Source organism: Mustela nivalis (genome assembly GCF_964662115.1).
Source record: "Mustela nivalis genome assembly, chromosome: 2".
Classification (NCBI taxonomy): Eukaryota; Metazoa; Chordata; class Mammalia; order Carnivora; family Mustelidae; genus Mustela; species Mustela nivalis.
The window spans coordinates 91985179-92010080 of record NC_139021.1 but is presented as its reverse complement, the minus strand read 5'-3'; the positions used below and the strand labels follow the sequence as shown (position 1 = coordinate 92010080).

General features: G+C 47.0%; 1 protein-coding gene, 1 long non-coding RNA gene and 1 pseudogene across 3 annotated transcripts in view; 1 reads left to right on the top strand and 2 right to left on the bottom strand.

Annotated features, from left to right (window-relative positions):
* The window catches only part of PGBD5 (piggyBac transposable element derived 5), a 106428-nt gene extending 92708 nt beyond the window's left edge, over positions 1 to 13720 (bottom strand). The window contains exon 1 of the mRNA XM_082718865.1: positions 13324 to 13720. Coding sequence (XP_082574991.1) covers positions 13324 to 13642 — 319 coding nt within the window. The 5' untranslated portion in view covers positions 13643 to 13720. The remainder of the gene's footprint in view (positions 1 to 13323) is intronic.
* A 573-nt stretch (positions 13721 to 14293) lies between these two features.
* The window catches only part of LOC309858790, a 71082-nt gene continuing 60473 nt past the window's right edge, over positions 14294 to 24902 (top strand). Inside the window, exon 1 of the long non-coding RNA XR_014308323.1 lies at positions 14294 to 14434. This is a non-coding gene — a long non-coding RNA (uncharacterized lncRNA). The remainder of the gene's footprint in view (positions 14435 to 24902) is intronic.
* Positions 17171 to 17993, bottom strand: LOC309858789 (small ribosomal subunit protein eS4 pseudogene; annotated as a pseudogene). The gene has a single exon. The product of its transcript is annotated as a small ribosomal subunit protein eS4 pseudogene (transcript).

Genomic DNA, 24902 nt, shown 5'->3' with positions numbered 1-24902 from the left:
CAATCCAGTAGAATCAGAATTAAGATAACCTGGTAACAAAAAATTGAAACTACATACAAGTTAAGAAATACAGTCTTCAGTCAAAGAAGAAATCATAAGACGACTGAAGAAAATCTTGAAAGCAATGGAAAGGAGACTATTTCATACCAAAACTTACAGAAGACACCAGAAGTTATACTCTAAGGAGACTTTAGTGTCAAATGTCTTCAATTTCAAACATTTTTTTGAATAAAAGAAACTGTACTCATTTAAATCCATCAGAAAAGGGCAGCTCAATAAATCAAAAGAAAGGAAGTAATTATAATAAAGATAAATTTTTAAACTAATAAAAAATATGAGGGGCAAATAAATTCAAAGTTGTTTCTATGAAAGACTAATGAAATAATAATAAAAAAAAACTTCACATGCCCTATTAAGGATAAGAGAGGGGGAAGCTGGGGTGTGGGAGGAGGTGGGGAGAGGGAAGGGGAATGAGGAAAGGGGGGTTTCAGGGAGGAGGGGACAGAGAGAGGGAGAGAGTTGCAAAACAGATAAGGATTGGGAACAGAAATATAAAAGCAAATGCATAATATAAAAGAATCACTAAACTGCAAGGCACTTTATACTAATCAATTTGATAACCTAGAAGAAATGATGATTCCTAGGAAAACAAAATTATCCAAATGATTCAAGAATGGAAAATTCAGAAGATGAGTTCCAAGACCAGACAGGTTTGCAGCTGGATAACCGTCATTCTACTGTTAAATGGCAACAGGCAATTAAACAATAATAAGCCAATTCACTTGATGAAGCTGAGCACAATTTTAATACCCAAACCTGAGAGGGAGGAGAGGGGAAGCTATTAACAAATCTGGCTTAGGACAGATTAGCTAACAGAAACTGAACTAATGTTAGCAAATAACAGAAGTCAGGCATCTATCAAAGGACTATATCCTGAGACCAGCTTGGATTTATTCCAGGAAAATAAAGGGAGCTCCAGACCAGAAAATCAATATGATTTACCTCCTCAATAAATTAACTGTGAAAAAACTCTAGGACCATAGCAATAAATGCATTTGATAAAAAATAAAGGCACCTGATAAAAGGTGAGCAGCCATTCTTTATAAAAATGAAGATAAAAACAGAAGGACGTTATGCAGGAGGGATTATTAACCGGGAAGCACTAGATCAAGAGGTAAATAAAATGAGCCCATATATGTTAAACAGTAACAGAGCCCCATGCGTGCGTGGATAGAGGCGAATGAGCTCATGGATGAGCACCAGGCTGTCAACAGGTATTATAGGGACAAAGGCAGCGGTGAGGAGAGGAGAGTCTTAACAACAGGGAAGAAGGTAAAAGGAAGATTGCAGTTAAAAATTGTGCATGATACAAACACATGCAAATAAGACCGGATATTTCCCCGTGTATAGTTTTTAAAACCCTGCACACATTACTGGAACTACCAACTCTTGCTTTCAGCTCCGCAGCCCTCGCGTGCTTTCCCAGTACCAGGATGCAGGGGTAGATCCTCCGTTGGTGACATCCTATGTCATTGTACTCCTTAACGGACAGGTGAAACAGCGCAGGGGCTGCAGGTCTGAACTCAGGCATTGCCACACCCACCCCAGCTCCCTGCTCGCCCAGCCCCCACTCTGTCTCTGAAGCAGCAGGCACTTGGAGCTGTTAAGAAGCAGGAATCTGAGCAGTTCTCTGGTTTCCACTGGAGCCATCTGCATCCATCATGTTTCCCATAGCTCTCCCCGAGTGTTGGTGCTGGCTCCCCCCCCGAGTGTTCCCTCAGCTCCTAGCACACCCTTCTTAGGAGAGCACCTAGTACTCCACGTCACAGTGCTCTGTTGGTCACCTGCGTCCATTGATCCACTCTGTGCTGGCTGAGGGCCAGAGCCCCCTCTTGTTAACTTCTCAAGTCCGTTTCTAATGCAGCAGCACCGGGCACATAAGCACCCTGTCAGTATCTGCCAAATGAATGAAATGTACTCAAAACATAGTATGAAGTCTGCATTCTGAAACTCCTTTTTGGAGCTGTTTGCTATCATTTTCCCAGGCAATTTCAAAAATTTCCACCCTTGCTGCCAATAACCTGAAGGGGTGAAGGAATGCCGGCGTGCCCCATGGGACACGTCGCTCTGGATGGTCCTTTGTCAGCAGGGACATTGATAGCGCTCTTCCAAACCCAGCAGGATGGTGGAAGGGGTACATGGCTGGGTGCCTCCCGGGTCTGACCCTGTGTGATGCCACCTGGTGCCTGCAGCTGCCCTCTGGAAGGTGTTGCTTTAGCGGCAGAGCTGGAAGGGCACTGAGCGTGTGTCTGTCTCCAATGTCCTGGGCACCACAGCACAATGCCTTCCTGAGAAACAGAATCAAGAACAGTTGCTGATCTTCATTCCTTCCCAGAAGGTTTCATACACCATCTTTGAAAGTTGGGGCCAGGGGGCACCTGGGTGGCTCAGTCAGTTAAGCGTCTGGCTTCAGCTCAGGTCATGATCCCAGGGTCCTGGGATCGAGTCCCACACACCTGCCTCCCTGCTCAGCAGGGAGCCTGCTTCTCCTTCTCCCTCTGCCATTCCCCCCACTTGTGCTTTCTGGCTCTCTGTGTGTCAGATAAATGAATAAAATCATTTTTAAAAGTTTGGGCCATACTCTTTAGCCATTCTACTTTCCCTGGGGTAATTTGCCACCTCCCTGAATTTACCTGCATCTTTCCCAAAATCTACTTATCTTCCAGCCTTCTTGACCATAATGAGTCTATAAATTTTCAATTCAATAGACAGTGTGAACTTACACTTGCTAATATTTGCATAACATGCACCTCTTTCGATCTCAAAGAAAAGCTTCGCACCGCAATGGTCTCTAATCTCCAATTAGGTTCTGTTCCGGGATCCCACTGGAATTCTACGCAACTGTCCCCTAAGATGCCATAAATTGTGGTCCAGTTTCCCAGCCAGCCAAGGAAAGCACATGGGAAATCTTGCTGAAGTATGAGTAAGAGCCAGCGAAAGGGAACATATTTATCTGCCTCGAATGCTGTGACCTGAGGAAAGCAAGTTTCATTACAGACAAATCAGGAAGGAGGTGCAGATTGCTTTTTATGTCACTCTGGAGTGGAGGTCTGTTCACTCACAGAAGCTCAGAATCTTCACATAGGACAATGCCCCCCACACCCAAAGTCAGCTGGGGATTCTCAGGAAAACTTTAATTGAAGGTATTACGGATTCTCCAACTTTCCAAAATGCAGGAGGAACATCTATAAGCAAGATTCTCACCACTTTTAGACAATTACACTTATTTATATTTTTTCTTCCTAGAAAATCATCCTTTCTCGCAATTCCTGATCTTCTTTTTGTAACAGTTTCCTAAAGAAGGAAACAGGTGTCCTCCCATTCCAGTTCCATCCAAAATAATAAAATAAAAATCTTTAAAACTAAAAAAAAGTGTGATTTTTTTGAGAGAGAGAGTACATAAGCAAAGGGACAAGCAGACTCTCCCACTGAGCAGGGAGCCCGATTTGGGGCTCGATCCCAGGACCCTGAGACCATGACCTGAACCGAAGGCAGATGCTTAACCAACTGAGGCACTCAGGAAGCCCCAAAATAATACAACTTTTAATCACTTTTGCCATAGACACTTTTGGGTGGCTTTGAAACATCAGAATCTCATTGACTTATCAGTGTCCTCTTCACCATCTCAGAAAAGGACTGGGTGCCTCTCAGAGGCCTCTCCCCTCTCCTGACCCAGGTCCCAGCCAAAGGTCCTTCACATTAGAGTATGAGGAACTGAGGGGCTGCCGGGAAGCGGGATGGGGTGTGGAAGCACCCTGGGGTGGGGTGGGGGGCTTGGGGCCCTAACACTCCCAGCTTCAAAGACAGCACCTGCTTTCCCCTGCCTCATATAGGTGCCCTAGGTTTGCCCTCTTTAAGGTTCCTGGTTGCTGAAAAGGTCTGAAAATCACCTACGTAGCACAAAAGCCATCATGTGCATTTTGGCCACACGGGACAGAGGCAGTTTAAAGGAAGAAAGATAAAGCTCCCCGGAATGAGCCAGCAGCTCTGGGCTTCCCCGCACATCTTTACTGACCCTCAGAACCCTGGGAAAGAGCCCCTTGGTGCAAAGTCACAGGGTGAGCCCACGCACAGCCCAGGCCTCCTGCCCCAGGTCCTCTCCAGCTATAAACTGACCCCTTAGCCCCTTCCAAACCGTCTACAGCCTCAAACCACCAACATGCCGTTCAGCACCCATCTCCAGAGCGCCAGATGCACGTGGCTTCCCAGCACCCTTCCCTGGCCGCTCCCAAAATCACCCTGGGAACATCGCTGCGAGGAGACAAGGAATCGATTTGTATCCTCTGGGTTGTCTTCCCTCGTAGCCCCTCAGGAGTCCCCACGCAGCAATGCCGTGTGGGCCCTACTGCTCTGAATCCACTTCCCCTGAGGAATCCGCTTTTCTTCAGCATCTGTGTCTGCAAACATGGCTCCTCTAACACCCCCCACCAAGCGTACCATGAACCAACCCGGGAAGGAGTTCATTTCTGGCCGACAAGCATTTAGTCCCAGAGAGCTGTGGCTGATGCCGGAGCAGCTTTTCTCCAAACGGTAATTTCGATAGGAGGTCCTTTTGCCTGCTGGCCCCCAACATCCCTGACGTGTAGCTCTGAGGGGCCTCCCCGTGGCCAGGCCTGAGAGTGGAACCCATCCTTGGGCTCATTTTCCACCACCCTGAATCCAGGCAGCAGCCCCATCTCACTACAAAGGGTGCTGAGTAACGAGGTGCCGCCACCAGGAAGAGAGGCAGCAGGTCAGAAAGATCTGGAGAATGACACTGGCCTTCAAGGGCCCCTCACAAGGGAAATATCATTAATTAGCAGATCTGACCAGATATACTGTGTTCCACATTCACGCTGTAAGAATGGGGTTTCCTCGACCCCTAATCAAAGGAGCTCTTTCACCCGAGATCACTTGACCAATCGGTGACTCAGTTTCCTTATACTAAAAATGAGGATAATAATACCTCACAAGACTGTTTTGAGGAGCACACACGTTACAAAGTGTTTAGAGGCACCTGGGTGGCTCAGTGGGTAAGCATCTGACTTCAGCTCAGGTCACGATCTCAGGGTCCTGGGATAGGGCCGTGTCAGGCTCCTTGCTCAGCGAGGAGTCTGCATGTCCCTCTCCCTCCCTCTTCACTTCCTGCCCTCTCTCTCTCTCTCAAATATATAAATAAAATCTTAAAAAAAAAAACACAAAAAACGAAGTTCTTAGAACACTATCTGCACATAGTACAGGACACACAAGCACTTGTTAAACAGATAAAAGGGTACAAGAGGCTGGCTTCCCTTCAGATTTCTAATAGGCTCCTGTCTGGGGGTCTCTAGCTCTTAGGAAGTGGGCAGGCTGCGGAAGCCCAAGGTTGTAGAGTTCCTCCGAGGCCAAGTTCAGTTTTCTATGCAGGACAGAAAACCTGTAAAATACATCCCAGACTTGCTTCGCTGCCATCCTAGTAGGGAATCCGTTCCCTCAAGAGTGGTCCAACCTCTCTTCCACTATTTGGGATGTAGAAAATGTTTAGCTCCTTGTAGACATTTCTTATTGGTGCTGATTCCATTCTCATTTTTTTTAAAAGATTTTATTTATTTATTTGACAGAGAGAGATCACAAGTAGGCAGAGAGGGAGAGGAGGAAGCAGGCTCCCCGCTGAGCAGAGAGCCCGATGTGGGACTCGATCCGAGGACCCTGAGATCACGACCCGAGCCGAAGGCAGTGGCTTAACCCACTGAGCCACCCAGGTGCCCCTCCATTCTCATTTTTAACAATCTAGCTGTGTGTTCATCTGGACTTCTGTTAGTTCCTTTATTCAACAAACATTAAGGACTCACCGTGTCCTAACTGGACCAAGACATCCAGCATCTCATCCCACAAGGGAAACATATTAGCAAATGTGGCAGCAAAGAGGGATGGCGTAAGGCAGTGACATCTAGACCAAACTAACAAGCAGAGCCTGCCATGAAGAACATTCCAGGTATGGGCCCCATAGGCATGAAGGCGGAAATGAATAGATTATGTGCAGATGGCAGGACAGGGGACTACAGGGGACACTGGAAAGGAAGGCTGTGGAGCAGCTGTGGGCGTTGAAGGCCTTGCGAAGGACTCTGGAATTCCCTTTGGTTTCAGCCGGAAGCTACATGAAGGTTTAAGCGGGGCATCATCAGATTAGCCTATATTTGTAAAAGATCGCTCCTCTTCCACAGAAGAAATGGGGATGGGGTGCGGGTGTCCACCAGACCAGAAGCTGGAAATGGAAGCAGATGAAGTTTCCAATATCCTGGCCAAGGAGTGAGTCTGTCACAGTGAGAGTGTAAAGATTTGCAGTTCTAAATTTTTGAGTAAAGTGGCTTATTAAACACACAGCTAACTATTGCCCGGGGTTCCTACTTTTGTAGTAAGTTTTTTCTGAAACTCACAAAGGGGAGAGGGGCTCTCTGCACCACATGCCAGTCGGGGCGGAACATCATCGTCACAGTACAGGGTGTTTTCAGAGCCTGTTATCCTTTTAGTACGACATCCCTCCCACCAGAGACAACACCGTGCCTCTTTCTGCCAACAGAAGTTGAGTTTTTCCCTTTCCCTCTTCCTTCTTTCGAGGGCAGAGCTCAGGGCTTCTCCAGAGATTCCATCCTAAGTTCGTAGATCTCACCGAGCCGACCACATTCCCCTCCCTGTGGGCGCCAGGAAACGCCGGAAACATCTGTATCTGCACCTGAACATGGGACCTTGGATCCCAGCTACAGTTACTTGTGCTGTGGTAACAAGGACATCATGTCGCGTGTCAGGACATTTTCGTAAATAAGGCCTCGGGTTGGGATGCTCAGGGTAGGAAAAGGGTGGGTTCGCCCCTGGGCAGAGTGGCATACCTTCTCTCTCCTCCTGGCCTTTGCCTGAGTTGGAGATGCCCTGTTCCTTCCTCTTTACCTGAGTAATCATTATCTCTGCTTCCAGAAGCAGCTCAGGGGGCCACCTCCATCAGAGGGGCCACCTCCTCCCCAATCCCGCTGGACCAGGTGACCCTCCCCAGAATTCCATATAAATCCCTGTTAACGTTGATCCCACTGCTTCCCAGAGGCTCTTTCTCCTTGTCTTTACTTTGTCTCTCCTGCTGGACCCCAGGAGACAGGTCTCACTCATCATTATATCCCAGCAGGGTTCAATATGATGCTGAATTAACACATGGCATGTCCCGCACGTCGCTGGCGGCTGGATGAACTGGAACACAGTGTGGCAGCATGTACTGAATCAGGGGTTCTCAGAGCACCAGGGGGCACGGTCGGTGAAGCGTCTGCCTTCGGCTCAGGTCATGATCCTGGGGTCCTGGGATCCAGCCCTGTGCCGGGCTCCCTACTCAACAGGGAGTTGGCTTCTCCCTCTCCCTCTGCCTCTCCCCTCCCTCTCAAATAAATAAATAAAATCTTTTCAAAAAATAAATTTAAAATAAATTTTTTAAAAAAATTAAGCAGGTGCAGGTGATTTGGCTCCCCAGCAGCCATATGGCAATGCCTGGAGAAACGTTTGGTTGTTGTAATTGGAGCAAAGGGCGCCACTGGGCATTCGGTGGGGAGAGGCTGAATGGAGGTGGCCAACATCTGGCCATGCACAAGACAGGCCTCCTCAGCAAAACATCACCCGGCCCACGAGGTCAACAGGGCAGAGGGGGAGACCCGCATCAAATCTAGGACCTGGCAAACCTTTTCCTAGGTTTACATGCTCAAGGGAAATGTATCTGTCATTAAAAACATGAGAATGTCTGAAGCAGCTAATCCTCAGAAGCCCCAAACTGGACGCCATGTAAAAGACCATTAACAGGAAAACAGATAACCGACTACAGTACTTACATGATGGAAGACTACGCCTGATATGAAATTTAAGATGCCACATACGCAACAAGAAGGAATCCACAGATGTCCTGAGGAACCGAACCACCAGAGCAAGGTAACAGGCAAACTTTATGGCTGGTGATGGAACAGAAGCAGGGGGCAGGGAGTGACTGAGTGGGAAGGAGCAGGAGGGAACCTCTGGGGTGCTCAGAACATTCCTGATCCTCATCTGGGTAGTAGTTACACACAGCGTGCCGCGCTAGGACTCACGTGCTGTGTGTGTGTATTACAACTCATGTGCTGTGTGTGTGTATTACACCTCAGCAAGCTTTACCAAAGGCAACGGTCCTCTAAGAGCCCCAACGGGCAGGAATCACGCACTAGAGCAGGTCCTCCGAGCATTTCTAAGGATTTTGGTGCGTGGCGGGCAGGAGCGTCGTAGGTGTTTCTGGAGACCTATTTCACCACAGACACCAAAAACCTTACAGTGGGTCCTTGATTCAATTCTGCTTTGGTCATTTTCTGCTAAGGATTGTGCTACAGATGTGCACACATAGGTTTCAAGAATATTTACCATAGCAGAATAAATACAAGAGGGTGGCAGCAACAACACTGACCCAGAGGAAACTGTGTGATACCGCGGACTCACTAAAATTGACATTTAAAAATGTAAATGGAAAACGACTACAATATATTAATTACAATTAAAGAGCAGGTCACCCAACAAGGTGTCACCTAAGATATATGAAGAATATACTCGATATGATTAACTATGATTAGCTAAGGTCATGAGGGGTTATGGGATTTCTTAAAATTTTACCATTTTTCCCTAAAATGTACATATATTACTTATTAATAAGAAAAAAATACACAATCACACTTCTTAAGAATAAAGGTGAGTTTTCAACTTTAAAACTGAGTACCAGGGGCGCCTGGGTGGCTCAGTAGGTTAAAGCCTCTGCCTTCGGCTCAGGTCATGAACCCAGGGTCTTGGGATCGAGCCCTGCATCGGGCTCCCTGTTCAGCAGGGAGCCTGCTTCCTCCTCCCTCTCTCTCTGCCTGACTCTCTGCCTACTTGTGATCTCTATCTGTCAAATAAAATAAATAAAATCTTTAAAAAAAATAAAATAAATAAAATCAAACTGAGTACCAGACCCCACACAATCCCCAGATTCCCTATGGATTCAGAGCCCTGCTGCCTGCAGAAGCACTCTATTGATGCTCAACACAGTGGCTGCGACAGATTAAATAAAGAGATAACATTCCAGATTTTCTGTCTCTTATCTGACTGTGTGGATTGGTTACACAAATCCATACATGCATTAGACCTCACTGAACTGCATATGCCCTGAGAAAAAGTGACAAGCAATTCCCTGTAAAAATACAAAAATATTTCTGACGGCAAAAGTTTTTAGATGATGTAAAGAAAAAAAAACTAAAAAGGCACGACCCTCCCTGATTAATCAAGTCTCCCTCGAAAGAAGGCTACCACTTCCCCAGGTAATCTCATCGCCTCAGAGGAAACCATGTTTCTCTGTCAAGTGGAGGTGATCACGGCTCTCTCGGAGTACTCGCAAAGGTTTGGCGTGGTTATGAAACGGAACGCTATGACGGGGGCCCGCTGGTTGTGGTCACCGTCATGCCCACAGCCTGAACACCACCTCCCTCCAGGAAGCTCCCTTCTCTGAATTCTGTGTGGTAGGGGCACGTGGCTGACTATTAGGGAGCACTGCATAAGGCGTACCCTGTCGCTCGCCCAGACGCCCAGCTCCTCCCGGAGCCACCGAATGCCATACAGAGCTAAAGCTGGGAGCAGTGGCTCACCGTGGACACCAATGACGAGGGCCCAGGTACCTCAGCTCACAAACCCATTATGAGCGTATACATTTAACTCTAGCTTTAAGATGTTTCTCCTCTTACTTCTCAGTCAAAAAAGACTTTAAGCCGAGTAAACCAACAACAAACCCTAAGATAAAACATTTAACCATGTTAATTTCCAAAGCCCTGCGGTCGTCTTCAGCTTCTCAAGGTCACACCTCCCTACTGAATGATTACTGAGGGTTGCTGACACGGTACACAGAGAAAACACTCTTAGGATGTCCAGCCTCTAAGAGAAAAAGCAAACAGCTCAGAATCCAGCCAGCCATGGCAAAGGAACTACCGACAAAGCCAAACACACAGGAGCCCCCGAGCATCTGGGAATCTGCCTGTTCCTTTGCCTCCTCAGAGGGAACAAATCACAAGACTGCTCGGAATAAGACATGAAAAGGGCAGAAGCCCAGAAAGCAGCCAGGTCTGAATTTCGAGCTGCTTCCAAGGAGTGAGCCTGCCTGCTGTGTCGGTTATTTACACAATGGGCAGGCGAGGCTGACAGCTTGAGGGGGTTATTTTAGAGGGAGAGCTGTAAGTCTGATCAGGAGAAGGTTCTGGACCCTGGGGTCCCAGCATGCATCTCCAGCTTCCAGGCTGACCCTCCCTTCACACAGGGTTTAAGAGGCAGCAGGGCAAGCATGGTCTTTGGATTTAAATCACCTCAAGGGGGCCCATATCTCCAGGCACAACCAGAACCCAGGGAGGAGAGGGAAGGGGGAGAGGGAGAGGATACCTCCACTCCTACCTGCTCGCTGCACTTCTGGAGCACCTGATCCAGGAAGCTAAATGCGTGGACAGAACAGAAGGAAGAATCTGGGAAGACTGGAAGACTAGAATAGCCACTAGCAGACGAGTCTCAACCTGAACCACAGAAACACCTCTGCCTCCCTGCCCTCCTCCCCTCGGCTGGGCACCAGGTGCCTCCCTACTGAACTCCAGATGCAGATCCAAGCTCAGGGGTGCCCAGTGCCGATGCCTCTCTCTGGCGCAGGGACTCTAGGGCATCAGCGGGGCTCCCAGACAGCACCTGTAATCTCTAATTTAAAACCAAAACCAAAAACCCCAACCAGCCCAAGCTAGCACAAGCAATACATATTTATGTGTAAGACACTGGTGCACACATACACATTCACTTATCTACACACACACGCACACACACACACACACACACACACACACACACAGACACACTTTTACAGCAGAAGGCAGGCAGGAAACCTGTTCCCTAAGTCCTTTGCTTTCCTCATCTGCTTCTAGCAGCAAACAGCCATTTCTGCTACGGATTTTCCTATACAAGGGTTGATCACAGATCCAGATGCCACCGTCCTGTTTACCCCTCTTTCCTACCCCACTGGCCTGCTGAGGTCTGTCAACGAACCAGGGAACAAAGATGGAAGACAGGCCCAAGCTGCCTTCCTTGAAAGTGGGGTTATATTTGACACTTTAATAAACCTCAGAGCCTGAGCCTCTCTGCTCTCAGACTGGCCAGGGTGCAGCTCTCACTCTTACCAAACCCGTCCATCTCTCCCCCCCCACCGCGGGGCACAAGGGTTTTCTCTGCCCGGCATCTATTTCCAGGCCCCATAAATCATATCCCATTGTTCCAGGCCATCTGAACTCATGTTTAATAAACCATCCACCTCACCCTTCCGCCACCACCCCGAATCTCCCACAGGGAAAGACTGTTTCAAGGAGAAAAGGAAATTCTTCATTAGGGCTGGATTTTAAAAGCAAGCTTCCACACAAAACCGGAAAACAAAATTGGGTATAAATACCATCCAATAACCACTAATGTCTTTGGTTAAAGCGCCTGCCTGCCTGTGATTCTCGGGTCCAGGTGTGAGCTCAGTGCACATCCAAAGGAAGCAGAATTTGAACCTGATGCTAAATGACAAATGATCCTGAACTTCATGACCATTTAAGTGCTGCAGTGGCTAGATTAAATTGCTGATGCAGAATTTCTCCCAAGTATAGGTTACTGAGAAACGTAATATTGCTTGAAAATGTATTTAGGTGTGCTCATCCTTCTCAGACCAACACTCATGGCTCTTAGTCATAAGCAGGCTCAAGCTAACACGATTCCCCTATTTTCCCCAGAGAGGGAGGGAAACAAGAGGACATGTCTCTCATGTTCCAGGATCAAAAACTGGATCACAGCACTCACAGCATCAAGTCTGCCAACCAGAGCTCTGGGTACATACAATTCTTAAAGAGCTAATTGAATGGAAAACAGCCATCTGGGGCTGGAAACCCTTATGACATTCTGGGAAATGTACGGGTTTTAAAAGGATTATGCAGGGTGCCGTGACTTTGAAAATTCCCAAACTCTGAACTGAAGCCTAAATGAGAATATGTTAAATTCACCATTCCAAAACATGGCACAGTTGACTCGGACCCTAGAGCCCAGCTGTAGCTCAGGGTGTTCACACTGCAGCCTGTCTGTGGGAGGTCTGCAGACCACTCCCTGCTGAGAGAGTCCAGCCAACCCAATCAGCCTACCAGCAGGCTGCAGCACAAGGTCCAGATCCAAGCCCAGGCACCAGCCAGGGCTCCCTTTGGCCTGCCCTCCTATGGTTGAACAACAATCATGGAGAGCCACAGGGAGAGCGGCATTGGGTCCAGTATGACCACTCCCTGGTCCTCCAAAACACTGGCTGCACACTCTTCCACACACGAAAATGGTGTGCAGAAACAAGGGCCTGCCGCAGTAGGCTGCTGAGCAAGGAACAGAAAGCATCAGGGGACAGGTGGGACTGCTGGTTGGTCTCCATCTCTCCCAGAGGGCAGAGGCCGCAGAGCTTCTGCAGGCTAAGCAGAGACGTGTCAAAACTACCTTCCCAAAAAGAAGGCAGTAAAGGAGGACTTCAAGCAGCCACAACTGCTAGCAGGCCTGCGACCTCCAGATATCAGGGGCTTGACCATGACCCTGTCGGTAAGCAGAACACACAAGTGCCTTCTGGAGCGAGAGCAGACAGCTTAACGCTGCTAACTGGTCCTCTCACTCTTCTCTGAGCAAGTGATCCTGAAAGGCATGGACAAAGTTGATCAGATTCACTGGAGAAAACAGGAGCCAGAGAAGACATCCCAGCTCGCACTGGGCCTCCCTCCAAAGGCTGGCTGCCCCACCCCTGGCACCTGGGTAAGGCTGCTCTGGGGCCATCCACACAAACCGATTTATGCACCCTCGACCCGCAAGACACACACACTCACACACTCACACACAAGCTGCATAGGGCTTTAGGAACCTAACTCAAACGCGCCCCTAACGAGCAACCCCACAGGTGTGACTGGGTTGGACACTCCCAGCAAGGGAGGGAAGGCCCCCCTTTGGGTCCTTGCCAGCGGCAGGGTGCCGGCCCCAGCTTCCGCCTCATCCTCTCCATCCGCGGGGAAGTCGGAGCGGCCCCCACCAACCACCACCACGCAACCAGATTGATTCTCGCACTCCAAATCCCCGCTGCCACGGCCCCATCTGTGTGCTGACGCGAACAGCCGCCCGCGAGCAGCCGGCCGGCGGAGCGTCTGGAGTTCTCCCAGCCCCGCGCTCACGCCTCCCCGGCCGCCCCCGCCCCCGCAGGCCGCGCCTTACCCCCGGTGTCCTCGAAGCGCGGGGGCGGGCGGTCCCGCAGCGTGGCACTCCAACCCGCGCTGGCCTCGTCCTCGTCGGACTCCTGCCCTTCGGGGGCGCCTGGAGGCTGTGGGGGGCCGGGGCGCTCGTGTTCGTCGTCCGAGGAGGCGGCCGAGGAGGAGCGCGAGGCGGCGGACGTGCTGTAGAAGGGGTTCCCGCCGCTGTCCGGGCCGGACTCGCCGAACACGTCGTCCGAGATGTGCAGGCTCTCGTAGCGCGCGCGGGCCGCCTCGAGCAGCGCCGGCGCCCTCCTCCGCGCGCCCCCGCCGCCCTCGGCCATGGCCCCGGCCGCCGCCCGCGCGCCCGCCCCCCAAAGCGCCTCCCAGCCGCACGCGCCGGGCCCCGGGCCCGCGCCGCGGCTCGCCGCCCCCCACCAGCGCAGCCCGCAGCACAGCGCCCGCCGCCCCGCGCCCGGCCGGCCCGCCGTCTTGGCCGCCTCGGGCCCAGCGCCCGGGGAAGCGCCCTCGGAGCTCGGGCGCCGCAGGCTGCGGGCCGCGGCGGGACGCAGGGCGCGCGGGCAGGAGGCAGGGGCTGCGGCTGGGCCCAGGCGCCGCCGCTACCGCCGCCGCTACTGTCGCCGCTACCGCCGCCGCTGCGTCTCCTCGGCGCCCGCTGCGTCCCCGCGCACCCTCCCGCGGCACCCCGCGCTCCGCGGCCGACCTTCCCGGGCTCGAGCTGCCAGAGGCGGACCCCGCCTCCTCGCCCCTCCGGCCCGCCGGCCAATAGGAGGCAGGCCAAGGCGGGGCCGGCGCGGGGCACGCCCCACTTCCCTCGGTCAGGCGGGGCGAGGAGAGCGTCGGCGGCGGCAAGGGGGAGGGCGGCCGGTGGCTTCCTCGCCTGCGGGGACGTGCGGCCTGGGACGGCCACCCGCAGGCCCCGCGCGGCCCCGCAGGGGAAGGGAGGAACCGAGGGGGTGTCAGGGGTTGGGGGGACGCAGCCGGTCTTCCCGCTGCCCGAGCCGGCTCACCGAGCGTGAAGCCCGCGCTCTTGGTCCCATTCCGCAGTCCGCGCCGGCGGCGGCGGGGAGCTGTCCGCCCCGGTGGTTCTGAACCAGGCGCTGCGGAAATTCCAGGTAGGCGCCGGGCCCAAGGGTCACGATTCCCGCGGCTGCTGGGGCTGCTGCTGCTTCGGTGCTCCACAGCAGGCAGTGCCTTGAGCTCTTGCAAGCACAAGGGCTATCTGGCTTCCGGGAGCCTTGCTCTAATAAGGAGCCCGCCTCGCCGGTCCATTCCTGGGGTCAGGTGGTGACTCAGTCTGGCTTCAATACCCCTGTAATTTGAGGGGGGGCAACATCCGGTCTTAGTCATTCCTCCGGTCTTTGACCTTTGACATCCTTTAAACTCAAAATATTCATTACCTTCCAAATATTAATTACTCAAGACCACTATTGCAACATCTTCACCCATACATTTGACACACTTGTCTATTAAAATACAGCACAATCACCCAGGCCTCAGTGTTCTGATAAATAATAGATCAGAAAGGTTTCATCCATCCCTCTGCCTTGGCCAGGAGTGCGTGGCACTCATTCCATTGATGACGATACACATGATCAAGGCTGTTTCTTGCTCCTCTCTCCCTCCCACAATAATGCAATAAGTCACAATGATGGTAACTGGGCCATAAAGTCACTTGCACTCTGAAATAAAATAAATCCACAGAGATGTGAAGGGCTTGCCAATCCTACTGGGTATTAACTAAATAAGGATTACACGAAAGAGAAAGGCATATTGCTATTTCATGCATAAAGGATGCAGATGCATAAAGGATGAAGATGTTGGGACCACCAGGTAAGGTCAGTTCTAACAGCAGGTGAGCAGCTTCTGCTCTTGCCCTCCCCTCGCAAGCCCCTGTTTCCTCCTCCCAAACCAGAGTCTCTGTACCAGCATGAATTCCTGATCATCACTGAAAGATGATATATAAAAGGAAAGGATTCACATGACATTGCTTTTTGTATATGAATTGGCTGATATACGTGAAATTGTTTGCAAAGCATTTCAACTCCGTTGGAAGAATTGTGTCACAGAAAAGAACTGGTTTCCAGCACTTCTCTATACTGTGTTAACCAGGGAAAGATTCTGAAGAGAGTTCATACAGGTAATCAGACTTAAAAAGGTCAATGACACATAGATTGAAGACGAAAAGTAAGACTGCGTAGCTCAAGTTCAAATTCTGCAATTAGGAATTCTGTAATACTCCTGTAAAATTTAATGACATATATTTTAAAAAATAATCGAAAGGGATCAAAACACTGAAATACATAGGCAAGAACTCCTTCTCTTCTCCAGGCAGCCAATGTAAAAGTCAGCAGCTAAAGTGAGTGTGTATTTTAAAAACTGGCTTGCTTTGCTACCCAGAGGAAGCAGGAAGTAGAGCAGTAACAGTTACAAGAATGGACACAGTCTTCCATTGTCCCAAATTTGCATTTGTATGGTGCTAATCCCAAAGAAACCTTACAGTCTTTGTGCTTATGAGCTCACAAGTGCTTGTAGCTCACAGAGCATGCAACACTGGGAGAGGATTATATGGTCACAAAAGAAACAGACTGGGAAATCAAATTGTTATCCAAACCCTGGCCCAACAAAAATGAGATGGCTATGTCCATTTAGAATCAAGGGTTTAGCAACCAATTGTTACTTTGTTTAAACAAATGTTTCCGACCAAGAACAGTAAAAATACTTCAGCCTTTTAAAAACAGGTGGCTGATTCTCCTTGTGAAAGGAGGGGAGGAAAGGGAAGGAAACAATTGGAAAACAAAAACCAAAAAACTTTCCCATCTGCTTGGCAACCTCCTACTCGATGCTACGATTATGGTTCTTCATCATTAAAAGTTTTACAAGTAATGTTGTCTGGGAGGATAATTATAGAAACAGCATTATACTGAGATCTTTTAAATTTGAGTCATTTAAACACATCTTCCAAATAATGCAACTTTGTAATATAATTAATTTTAAGATTAATATTGAGGTTTTGGTTCATAGTCTGCACAAAAGGCTCCAGGGTAGTAAGAACAATCCATTTCTGTAGTAGATTCCTTAGGCTTTGTTAAGCCAGAGAGGTTCATGCTCTTGTGAAACTGGGGATAATAGCCATATTTCATTGAGTCTTGGCCTCCTTTCCTGATATAGTTTAATAAGAAACAAAAAATGCTACCATTCAAACTATGGTACAATGTTTTCTTTTCATTAATATTTTAATTTCAATGTATTCAAAAAGCTCTTTGGTAAGTATTTAGACAGATTTTTATCACGTATGGCCTTAATGCATACATAAAAATAAAAGTTAAAATTGTTGGTTAACGTTTTTCCAAACCTCACATTAAGAATCTCACTACTCTTATTTACTTTCTAACTGAGAGATTTCAGTGCCCAGATTTTTCTCACAATATGTTCCTCTGAGCCACCCAGAGCTTCTGTCATGCTGCACTTAAAAAATTATTATTAGACATATAGCTGACATTCAATGTTAAATTAGTTTCAGGTGTACAACATAGTAATTTGACAATTCTATACATTACTCAGTGATCACCACAGTAAGTGTATCATCACCAGTCACCATACAAACTTATTATAATATCATTGACTGTATTCCCAATGCTGTACTTTTCATCTCCAGATGAGAACAGGAAATTATTTTATTTATTTTATAACAGGAAATTTGTACCTCTTAATCCCCTTCACCTATTTTACCCATCCCCCATCCACCTTCCCTCCCATAACCACCAGTTTGTTCTTTGTATTTAAGAGTCTATTTCTGTTTTTTTGTTTTGTTTTGTTTTTAATCATGCTGTATCACCCTTGATTAGGTATAAAGACTTCCAATCACGTCACCTAGGGACCATTCTACCCGCTGCTCTGTTTGGACGCCAGTCTCTTGTCTCTCTCTTCAGCAATGGTGAGGCGGATACCCTTTCCACGGGGAAGAGAAATCCATGGTTTGTTGCCTTTGCCAATAACAAAAATGTTGGAGAGTCGGGTGGCAAAGCTGTTGCCATTGGCATCTTTCACGTGAACCACATCAAATGAACCAGGGTGTCTCCCTCTGTTGGTGATCACACCAATTCTTCCCAGGTGACTCCCCAGTCATCATACACAGATTACCAGTGTCAAACTTGATGAAATCAGTAATCTTTCTGGTTTCCAAATCAATCTGAATGGTGTCATTGACCTTGATGAGGGGATCAGGATAGCGGATGGTGCGAGCATCGTGAGTCATCAGATGGGGGATTCCTTTTGTCCCCACAAAGATCTTTCTCACTTTGCACCACTTGTACTTGGCCTCCTCGAGTATAATTCGATGAATAGCAAAGCGACCCTTGGTATCATAGATCAGACGGAAATTCTCTCTGGTCTTGTCAATGCTGATGACATCCATAAAACCAGCAGGGTATGTTATATCAGTTCGGACCTTGCCATCAATCTTAATAAAATGCTGCATACAGATCTTCTTTACTTCATCTCCTGTTAGGGCATACTTAAGTCTGTTCCTTAAGAAAATGATGAGAGGGAGACACTCTCTCAGCTTATGGGGACCAGTAGATGGGCGAGGAGTGAACACACCAGTCAGTTTATCCGCATCCAATGCTTTGGAGCTGCTACACACTTCAGATGTTTCTTGGGACCATGAGCCATGGCTGGCTGTGCTAGGAACGAAAAGACTGTGTGTTTGTTTGTTTGTTTGTTTTTGTCTGTTCACTTGTTTCTTTTTTTAGATTCCATATAGAAGTGAAATTACAGGAGCGCCTGGGTGGCTTAGTGGGTTAAAGCCTCTGCCTTCGGCTCAGGTCATGATACCAGGTTCCTGGGATCCAGCCCCGCATCGGGCTCTCTGCTTGGTGGGGAGTCTGCTTCCCCCGCCTCTCTGCCTGTCTCTCTGCCTACTTGTGATCTCTCTCTCTCTTTCAAATAAATAAAGTCTTAAAAAAGGAAAAAAAAAAAGGAAGTGAAATCATATGGTATTTGCCTTTCTCTATCTGACTTATTTCTCTTAACCTAATACCCTCTAGATCCAGCCATGTTGTCACAAATGGCAAGATCTCATTCTTTTTTATAGCTGGATAATATTCCATTATATATCTATATACACCATATCTTTACCCATTCATCTACTGATGAATACCTTGAATGCTTCCATATCCTGACTATTATAAATAATGCTGCAGTAAACCTAGGAGGGCATATATCTTTTTGAATCAAGTGTTTTTATTTCCTTTGGGTAAATACCAAGTATTAGAATTACTGAAGCATATGGTAAATCTATTTTTAATTTTTTTGCGGAACCTGCATACTGTTTTCCACAGTTGTTGCACCAATTTACATTCCCACTAAAAAATGTACAGAGGTTCCTTTTTATCCACATCCTGGCCAACACTTGTTCTTCCTTGTCTTTTTAATACTAGCCATTCTGACAAGTATAAGGTGATAGATCTCCCTGTGGTTTTGATTTTATTTTCCTGATGATGAGTGATATTGAGCATATTTTCACATGTCTATTGGATGTCTGTATGTATTTTTTGGAAAAATGTCTATTAAGTCCTCTACCCATTTTTCAATTGGATTATATGTTGGGGTTTGGGTTTTTTGGGGTTGTGTGTGTGTGTGTTCTTTACATATTTTGGTTATTAATCCTTTATTATATTTATCATTCACCATTATCTTCTCCCATTCTGTAGGTCCCCTTTTGGTTTTGTTGCTGGTTTCCATTACTGTGCAAAAGCTATCTTTAAGTCTTAATAGTTTATTTTTGTTCTTGTTTCCCTTGCCTAAGCAGACATATCCACAAATAATGTTGCTGAAACCAATCTCCAAGTGATTACTGCCTATTGTCTTTTAAGAGTTTTATGGTTTCAGGTCTCTCATTTATTCATTTAATTTTTTTTTTTAAGTAAGCTTTACACTGAATGTGGGACATAAACTCACAGCCTCAAGAATAAGAGTCACATGCTGTACAGGCTGAGCCAGGCAGGCACACCTCAGATCTCACATTTAGATCTTTGATCCGGTTTGAGTATCTTTACATGTATGGTAAAAGAATGTGGTCTAGTTTCATTCTTTTGCATATGGCTCTCCAGTTTTCCCAACACTGTTTTTGAGGAGACTTTCTTCTGTTACATATTCTTGCCTCCTTTGTCAAAGATTAATTGACCATATAATTGTGGACTTATTTCTGGGCTCTCTATCCTGTTTCCATTGATTTATGCGTATATTTTCTCCCAGTACCCTACTGTTTTGATTACTATAACTTTGTATTTTATCTTGAAATCCAAGAAACTGATACCTCCAGCTTTGTTCTCCTTTCTCAAGATTGTTTTGCATGCTGCACTTCTTATAAAAGTATTCTGAGGTCATCCAAATTGCCACCCCTCCGTTCTGCTTGGTTTGATGCTGGTGGGGTTTCTCTCTTTTTTTTTTCCTTTTCTTTTTTTTTTTTCTCCTTATCTGAGATTTTCATATAATAACCAGTTTATTTTCTTTCTTTAAATGGTCCCCAAAAGGCCTGTGGCTTGGCATGCCAAAGGATGTAGATGATCGATTGTGCCCTAGGAGCAGTAACCACATGGCACAGGGTCAAGCTGTGGTAACTTTATAGGGACTTCTACCTGCTCAGCTCCAGCTATAAGACAATTCCTGACATTGGAGATGTGAAAGAAAATGGGAGGGGAGGGGCATCTTAAAATCCATAAAATATGGCATATTGTCTCCTGTTTGTACTTTTATAATTTCTGATTTTGCAAATGGCCAAGCTGCCGCAGAGAACAAAAATGAGGTCCTAAGGTGGCAGAGACTGACCTGGCCAGCCCTGTACTGCACAGGCTATGCGTTACTGGATCAGTATGAATGGAGAAAGCAGGGGTGAGTCAGGGCAGCTGCTGCCTCTCCCTACATTGCCTTCATCACCCAGCAGGAGGGGGCCCAAAGCCAAGGAGGACCCCCTGGAACTGAGACAGGGGAGGGGAAAAGAAAGCTGAATGATGCCACAGCTGCTGAACCATGACCAAAATATGGTGGAGAAGGCTGGAGGCAAATGTGCATGGTACACCGTGACATTTGGAGTCCTAGGTGACATAGAAGCTTAAGGATCCAACCTTGCTCAAACTGATTTTACATGATGATTTTATCTACTAATCAACCCAGAGATGGAGAGAATGAAATAGGGCAATACTATAGAAAATGCTTGAGAGAAATCTCTCTTAGGATTGAGATAACCTGATATTTCCATTGATTGATTGATTCATTCATTCATTCAACAATAATGTACTGAGTATTATGTATCAAAACCTCTTCTGAACACAGAATAAATCAGGAAAAAAAAACCCACAAATACCATTTTTATAGCACATGCATTCAAATAGAAGAGAGAGAACAGGCAGTAAATAAATAAATATATAATATGTCAGCTGTTGATAAGAGGTCAAAAGTAGAAAGGGACAGAAATTACATTGATTGTGATGGTGCTGGTGCTGGCTGTGTGGGCAGTTAGGGGAGATTACTCTGGTAAGAAGACATTGGCAGATCCTTGAGTGGATTCAGAGAACAAGACGGGTACATTTAAGAAGAGGAAACAAGTGCAACCCCCCAAGGGAGGCACGCACTTGCTGTACTCTGTTAAACACTAAGGAGGCTGGTGAGCGGAGGCAGAGACAGCTGAGTGAAGAGGTAGGAGATGAATTGAGAAGGAAGTTGAGTGTTAAATTTTGTAAGACTGAATTTTGTATTGAGTGAAGTGGGGAGCCATTGGAGATCTTAGAGCAGAGAAATAACAAGGTCTGACTTTTGTCTTAAACGGATTGCTTTAACTGCTGAGTGGAAAATAAACTAGAACAGAGCAAAGATGGAATCCAGAAGACCAGATAGGAGACTATTACAATAACTCAGGCTATAGAAGACTGTGTTTTGGACCACAGTGGGAGTAAATGAAGTGTGGAGAACTGGTCAGATTTAGAATATATTTTGAAGATAGAATCCACAGCTTCTACCAAAGAATTAAACGTGGGCAGTGAAAGCAAGAGATGGATCAAGAATGACTCTACAGTTTCCTGTTTGAGCTATTGCAAGACCAGCAGGGCTCAAGAAGAATAAGAGCTTGGTTTTGAACATGTTGGGTTTAACTCATCTAGGTAGATCTGGAAAGCAGGCAGTGGAAGAAAGTTTAAAATCCAGGTCTGGACTGGAGGTGGAGATGTGGAGTCATCAGGAGATAGATGGTAGGAGAGGGACAGTCACCAAGGACTCAGTGTAGACAGAGGAGAAGTCTGAAGTTGGGTCCTGGAGCACATTAATACTCAGAGATCAGGGAAATGAGAAGAAACCCCAAGTGGAGGGGCTTGTCCTCACTCAGAAGGGATTGGATTAAGGGTTCCACCCAGGTAAACTTAGTGGGATTCTGTGGGTCTTCTTTCCTTACCGATTTGATTTTCTTTTCAAGATTTATTTGAGAGAGAGAGAGAGCAGGAGCACACACATGCAGGGGGAAGAGACAGAAGGAGAGGGAGAGAATCTCAAGCAGATTCCCCGCTGAGCATGGAGCCTGACGTGGGGCTCGATTTCATAACCCTGAGCTCATGACCTGAGCCAAGATTCACGCGCTTAACCACTTAGCCACCTAGACACCCACCCAATTTGTTTTTATTTCTTTTTTAAAAAATATTTTATTCATTTATTTATTTGACACAGAGAGAAAGAGAGAGAGAGAGATCACAAGTAGGCAGAGAGGCAGGCAGAGGGAGAGGGAGAAGCAGGTTCCCTGCTGAGCAGAGAGCCTTATTTGAGAGCCCAAGACCCTGAGCCCATGACCTAAGCTGAAGCCACCCAGGTGCCCCCAATTTACTTTTCTCAGTGAAGTCATCAGAATGGTCGGTCATCAGCTGTATCTGATGGAAGGTGTTCAGTTCTCACTCTGAACAAAATGGCTGTACATTAGAATCACTGGGAGAATTTTAAAAGCACACTTATATCCAGACCCTAATTGGATATTAATCTAATTGGTTCTACACCAATTAGATCAGATCCTCTGGAGGTGGGCACTCCTGTGTTTTAAAGGCTTCCAGGTGATTCAAAAGTGTGGCCAGTATTGAGAAGCCCTGGCTTAAGGTTGGAGGAAAGAAGATGTGAAATAGTCAAAATATTTCACGAGAAGAGTGGAGATTCTGTCGGTCAGAGAAACATACTTGGATTTGTGGCTGAGAATTTAATATGAAAGGGGCGGCTGGGTGGCTCAGTGGGTTAAGCCACTGCCTTCGGCTCAGGTCATGATCTCAGGGTCCTGGGATTGAGTCCCACATTGGGCTCTCTGCTCAGCAGGGGGCTGCTTCCCTTCCTCTCTCTCTCTCTGATCTCTTCCCTTCCTCTCTCTTACTGTGATCTCTCTCTGTCAAATAAATAAATAAAATCTTTTTTTTTAAAAAAAGAATTTAATGTGAAAGCTTCCAGCATCGTTGCTTTTCTCACCAAACACGTTCAGCTGCCAGGGGCAGACGTAGGGTGGACAGAGGGTTGGGTTTTTACCAAGGTGGGGTTTTATCAGGTATGTATGATGTATGATGGAGGTGAGAGTATGGGACAGGGATTATAGTTATGGGAGTGGACTCTGTGCCAGCTGCGGAGGCCTGTGAGAATTTGGGGGAAGGATCAAGAACCACAGAAAATGAAATAGGGGGACGCCTGGGTGGCTCAGTTGGTTAAGCAGCTGCCTTCGGCTCAGGTCATGATCCCAGCATCCTGGGATCAAGTCCCACATCGGGCTCCTTGCTCGGCAGGGAGCCTGCTTCTCCCTCTGTCTCTGTCTGCCTGTGCTCACTCTTGCTCCCTCTCTCTCTGACAAATAAAATCTCAAAAAAAAAAAAAAAGATTCTCTTCAAAAAAAAAAAAAGAAAGAAAGAAAATGAAATAGGTAAATGGCTTCTTCTGAGTGACTTAGATAATTAATACTTCTTGAAATAATTTAGTGCAGCCAGACCCCTGCAAAGCAGCACAAACAACTCTGATGAGTGCTTCAATCTACCGTTTCTTCCCAGGGTTTCAATCAATTGCTTTCAACAAGTGAACATTGTGAGATATTTAGAGCAAAGGAACATAATACATATTGGAAGTTCGCTTTTTTTTAAAAGATTTTATTTATTTATTTGACAGAGACACAATGAGATAGGGAATACAAGCGGGGGGAGTGGGAGAGTGAGAAGCAGGTTTTTCCGCTGAGAAGGGAGCCCGACGGGGGGCTGGATTCTCAGGCCCCTGGGATCATGACCTGAGCCGAAGGGCAGATGCTTAGCAATTGAGCTACCCCGGCTCCCCTGGAAGTTAGCTTTTTACATTCTTGGAAAATGGGATTTTGTACATTTATGTCCTTTTTCTGTCCCCTTGTGGATATTTTCCCTCTTGAAACACACCCAACCCCTGCTCCACAGTTGTCCAGTAAAAGAAAGGGATCTGAGTGCCATCCCCAAAGTTCACTTGCATTTAAAGGAGAAACAATCCTGGGAAGCTGTTTTACACAAAAGAGTAGATTGCTCAGTTGTAGAAACTCAGGTATTATAAGAAAATGGGAGAGATATTCCTTACTAGAAGGGGGACCTGCTCAGCGTTTCTAAATTCACATTGGTAGATTGTTGAACTGTTGTAGGCTGAGTGTTAAAATCACATTTTTCCCTCCGTTTTCTTACAGAGACAATGATGGTTTTTCCAAGATTGTCTGTGAAAGGCTAGGCACCTGCAAAACCACACATTTGACCTGAGCCATCACCCAAGTAGAATGTAATCCGCTCTCAGATCATAGGAGAAAAAAGAGAGAGAGAGAGAGAATCCCAAGAAGAAACACTCACGTCAGGAGTTTCATCAAATTTAATGCACGTCTCACCATTTATCTTCATTTGCGGTAATTTTTTAAATAAACACTAATGTCGAATTGCCCTGCGTTACAACGAGCAACTCAATTATCAGAAAACCACGAGTCTCCAACGTTTGTTCTAATTACTAAAGCAGAAGAGCGGACAGAGTTTAGAAAATTTTCAACAAGGCTTAAACAAGAGAGATTTTCCACTTTTTTCTAATCAGGTCAACATAGATACCACTTTCCCTACAACCTTGTAGGCAGTTGGTATTTTTCAGAGATATCATTTGGTTCTTTATAGAAGGCTTAAAGTTGGAGGTCCATAAAAACGGTAATCAACTTTTATGTGTGCCTTCTATAGGCCAGGAACTGTGCTAAATGAACAGTATCTAATTTAATCCTCCTAACAAGCCCTGTGAAGTCAATACTACTGACTATTCTCACTCCAAGGGGGGGCAAAGGAGATGCTTCGAGAGTTGAACTCAGTTTTCCAAGTTCATACAGCTCGTATATGATGGAATCAGGACTTGAGCTCAGTCTAATGCCAGGTTGGACCCTCAGTGGCAGCTACTGTAGTTTTTTTGACCGTCACCTGCTTCCCTCCCCCACCCCCACCCCCATCTCATTCCCATTTAGGGATAATCAGCCATACCTAAATGACAGTGGCCAGGCAGGGAGGGTGGCTACTGGGTTTAATTATTTATATCCAGGGGGAA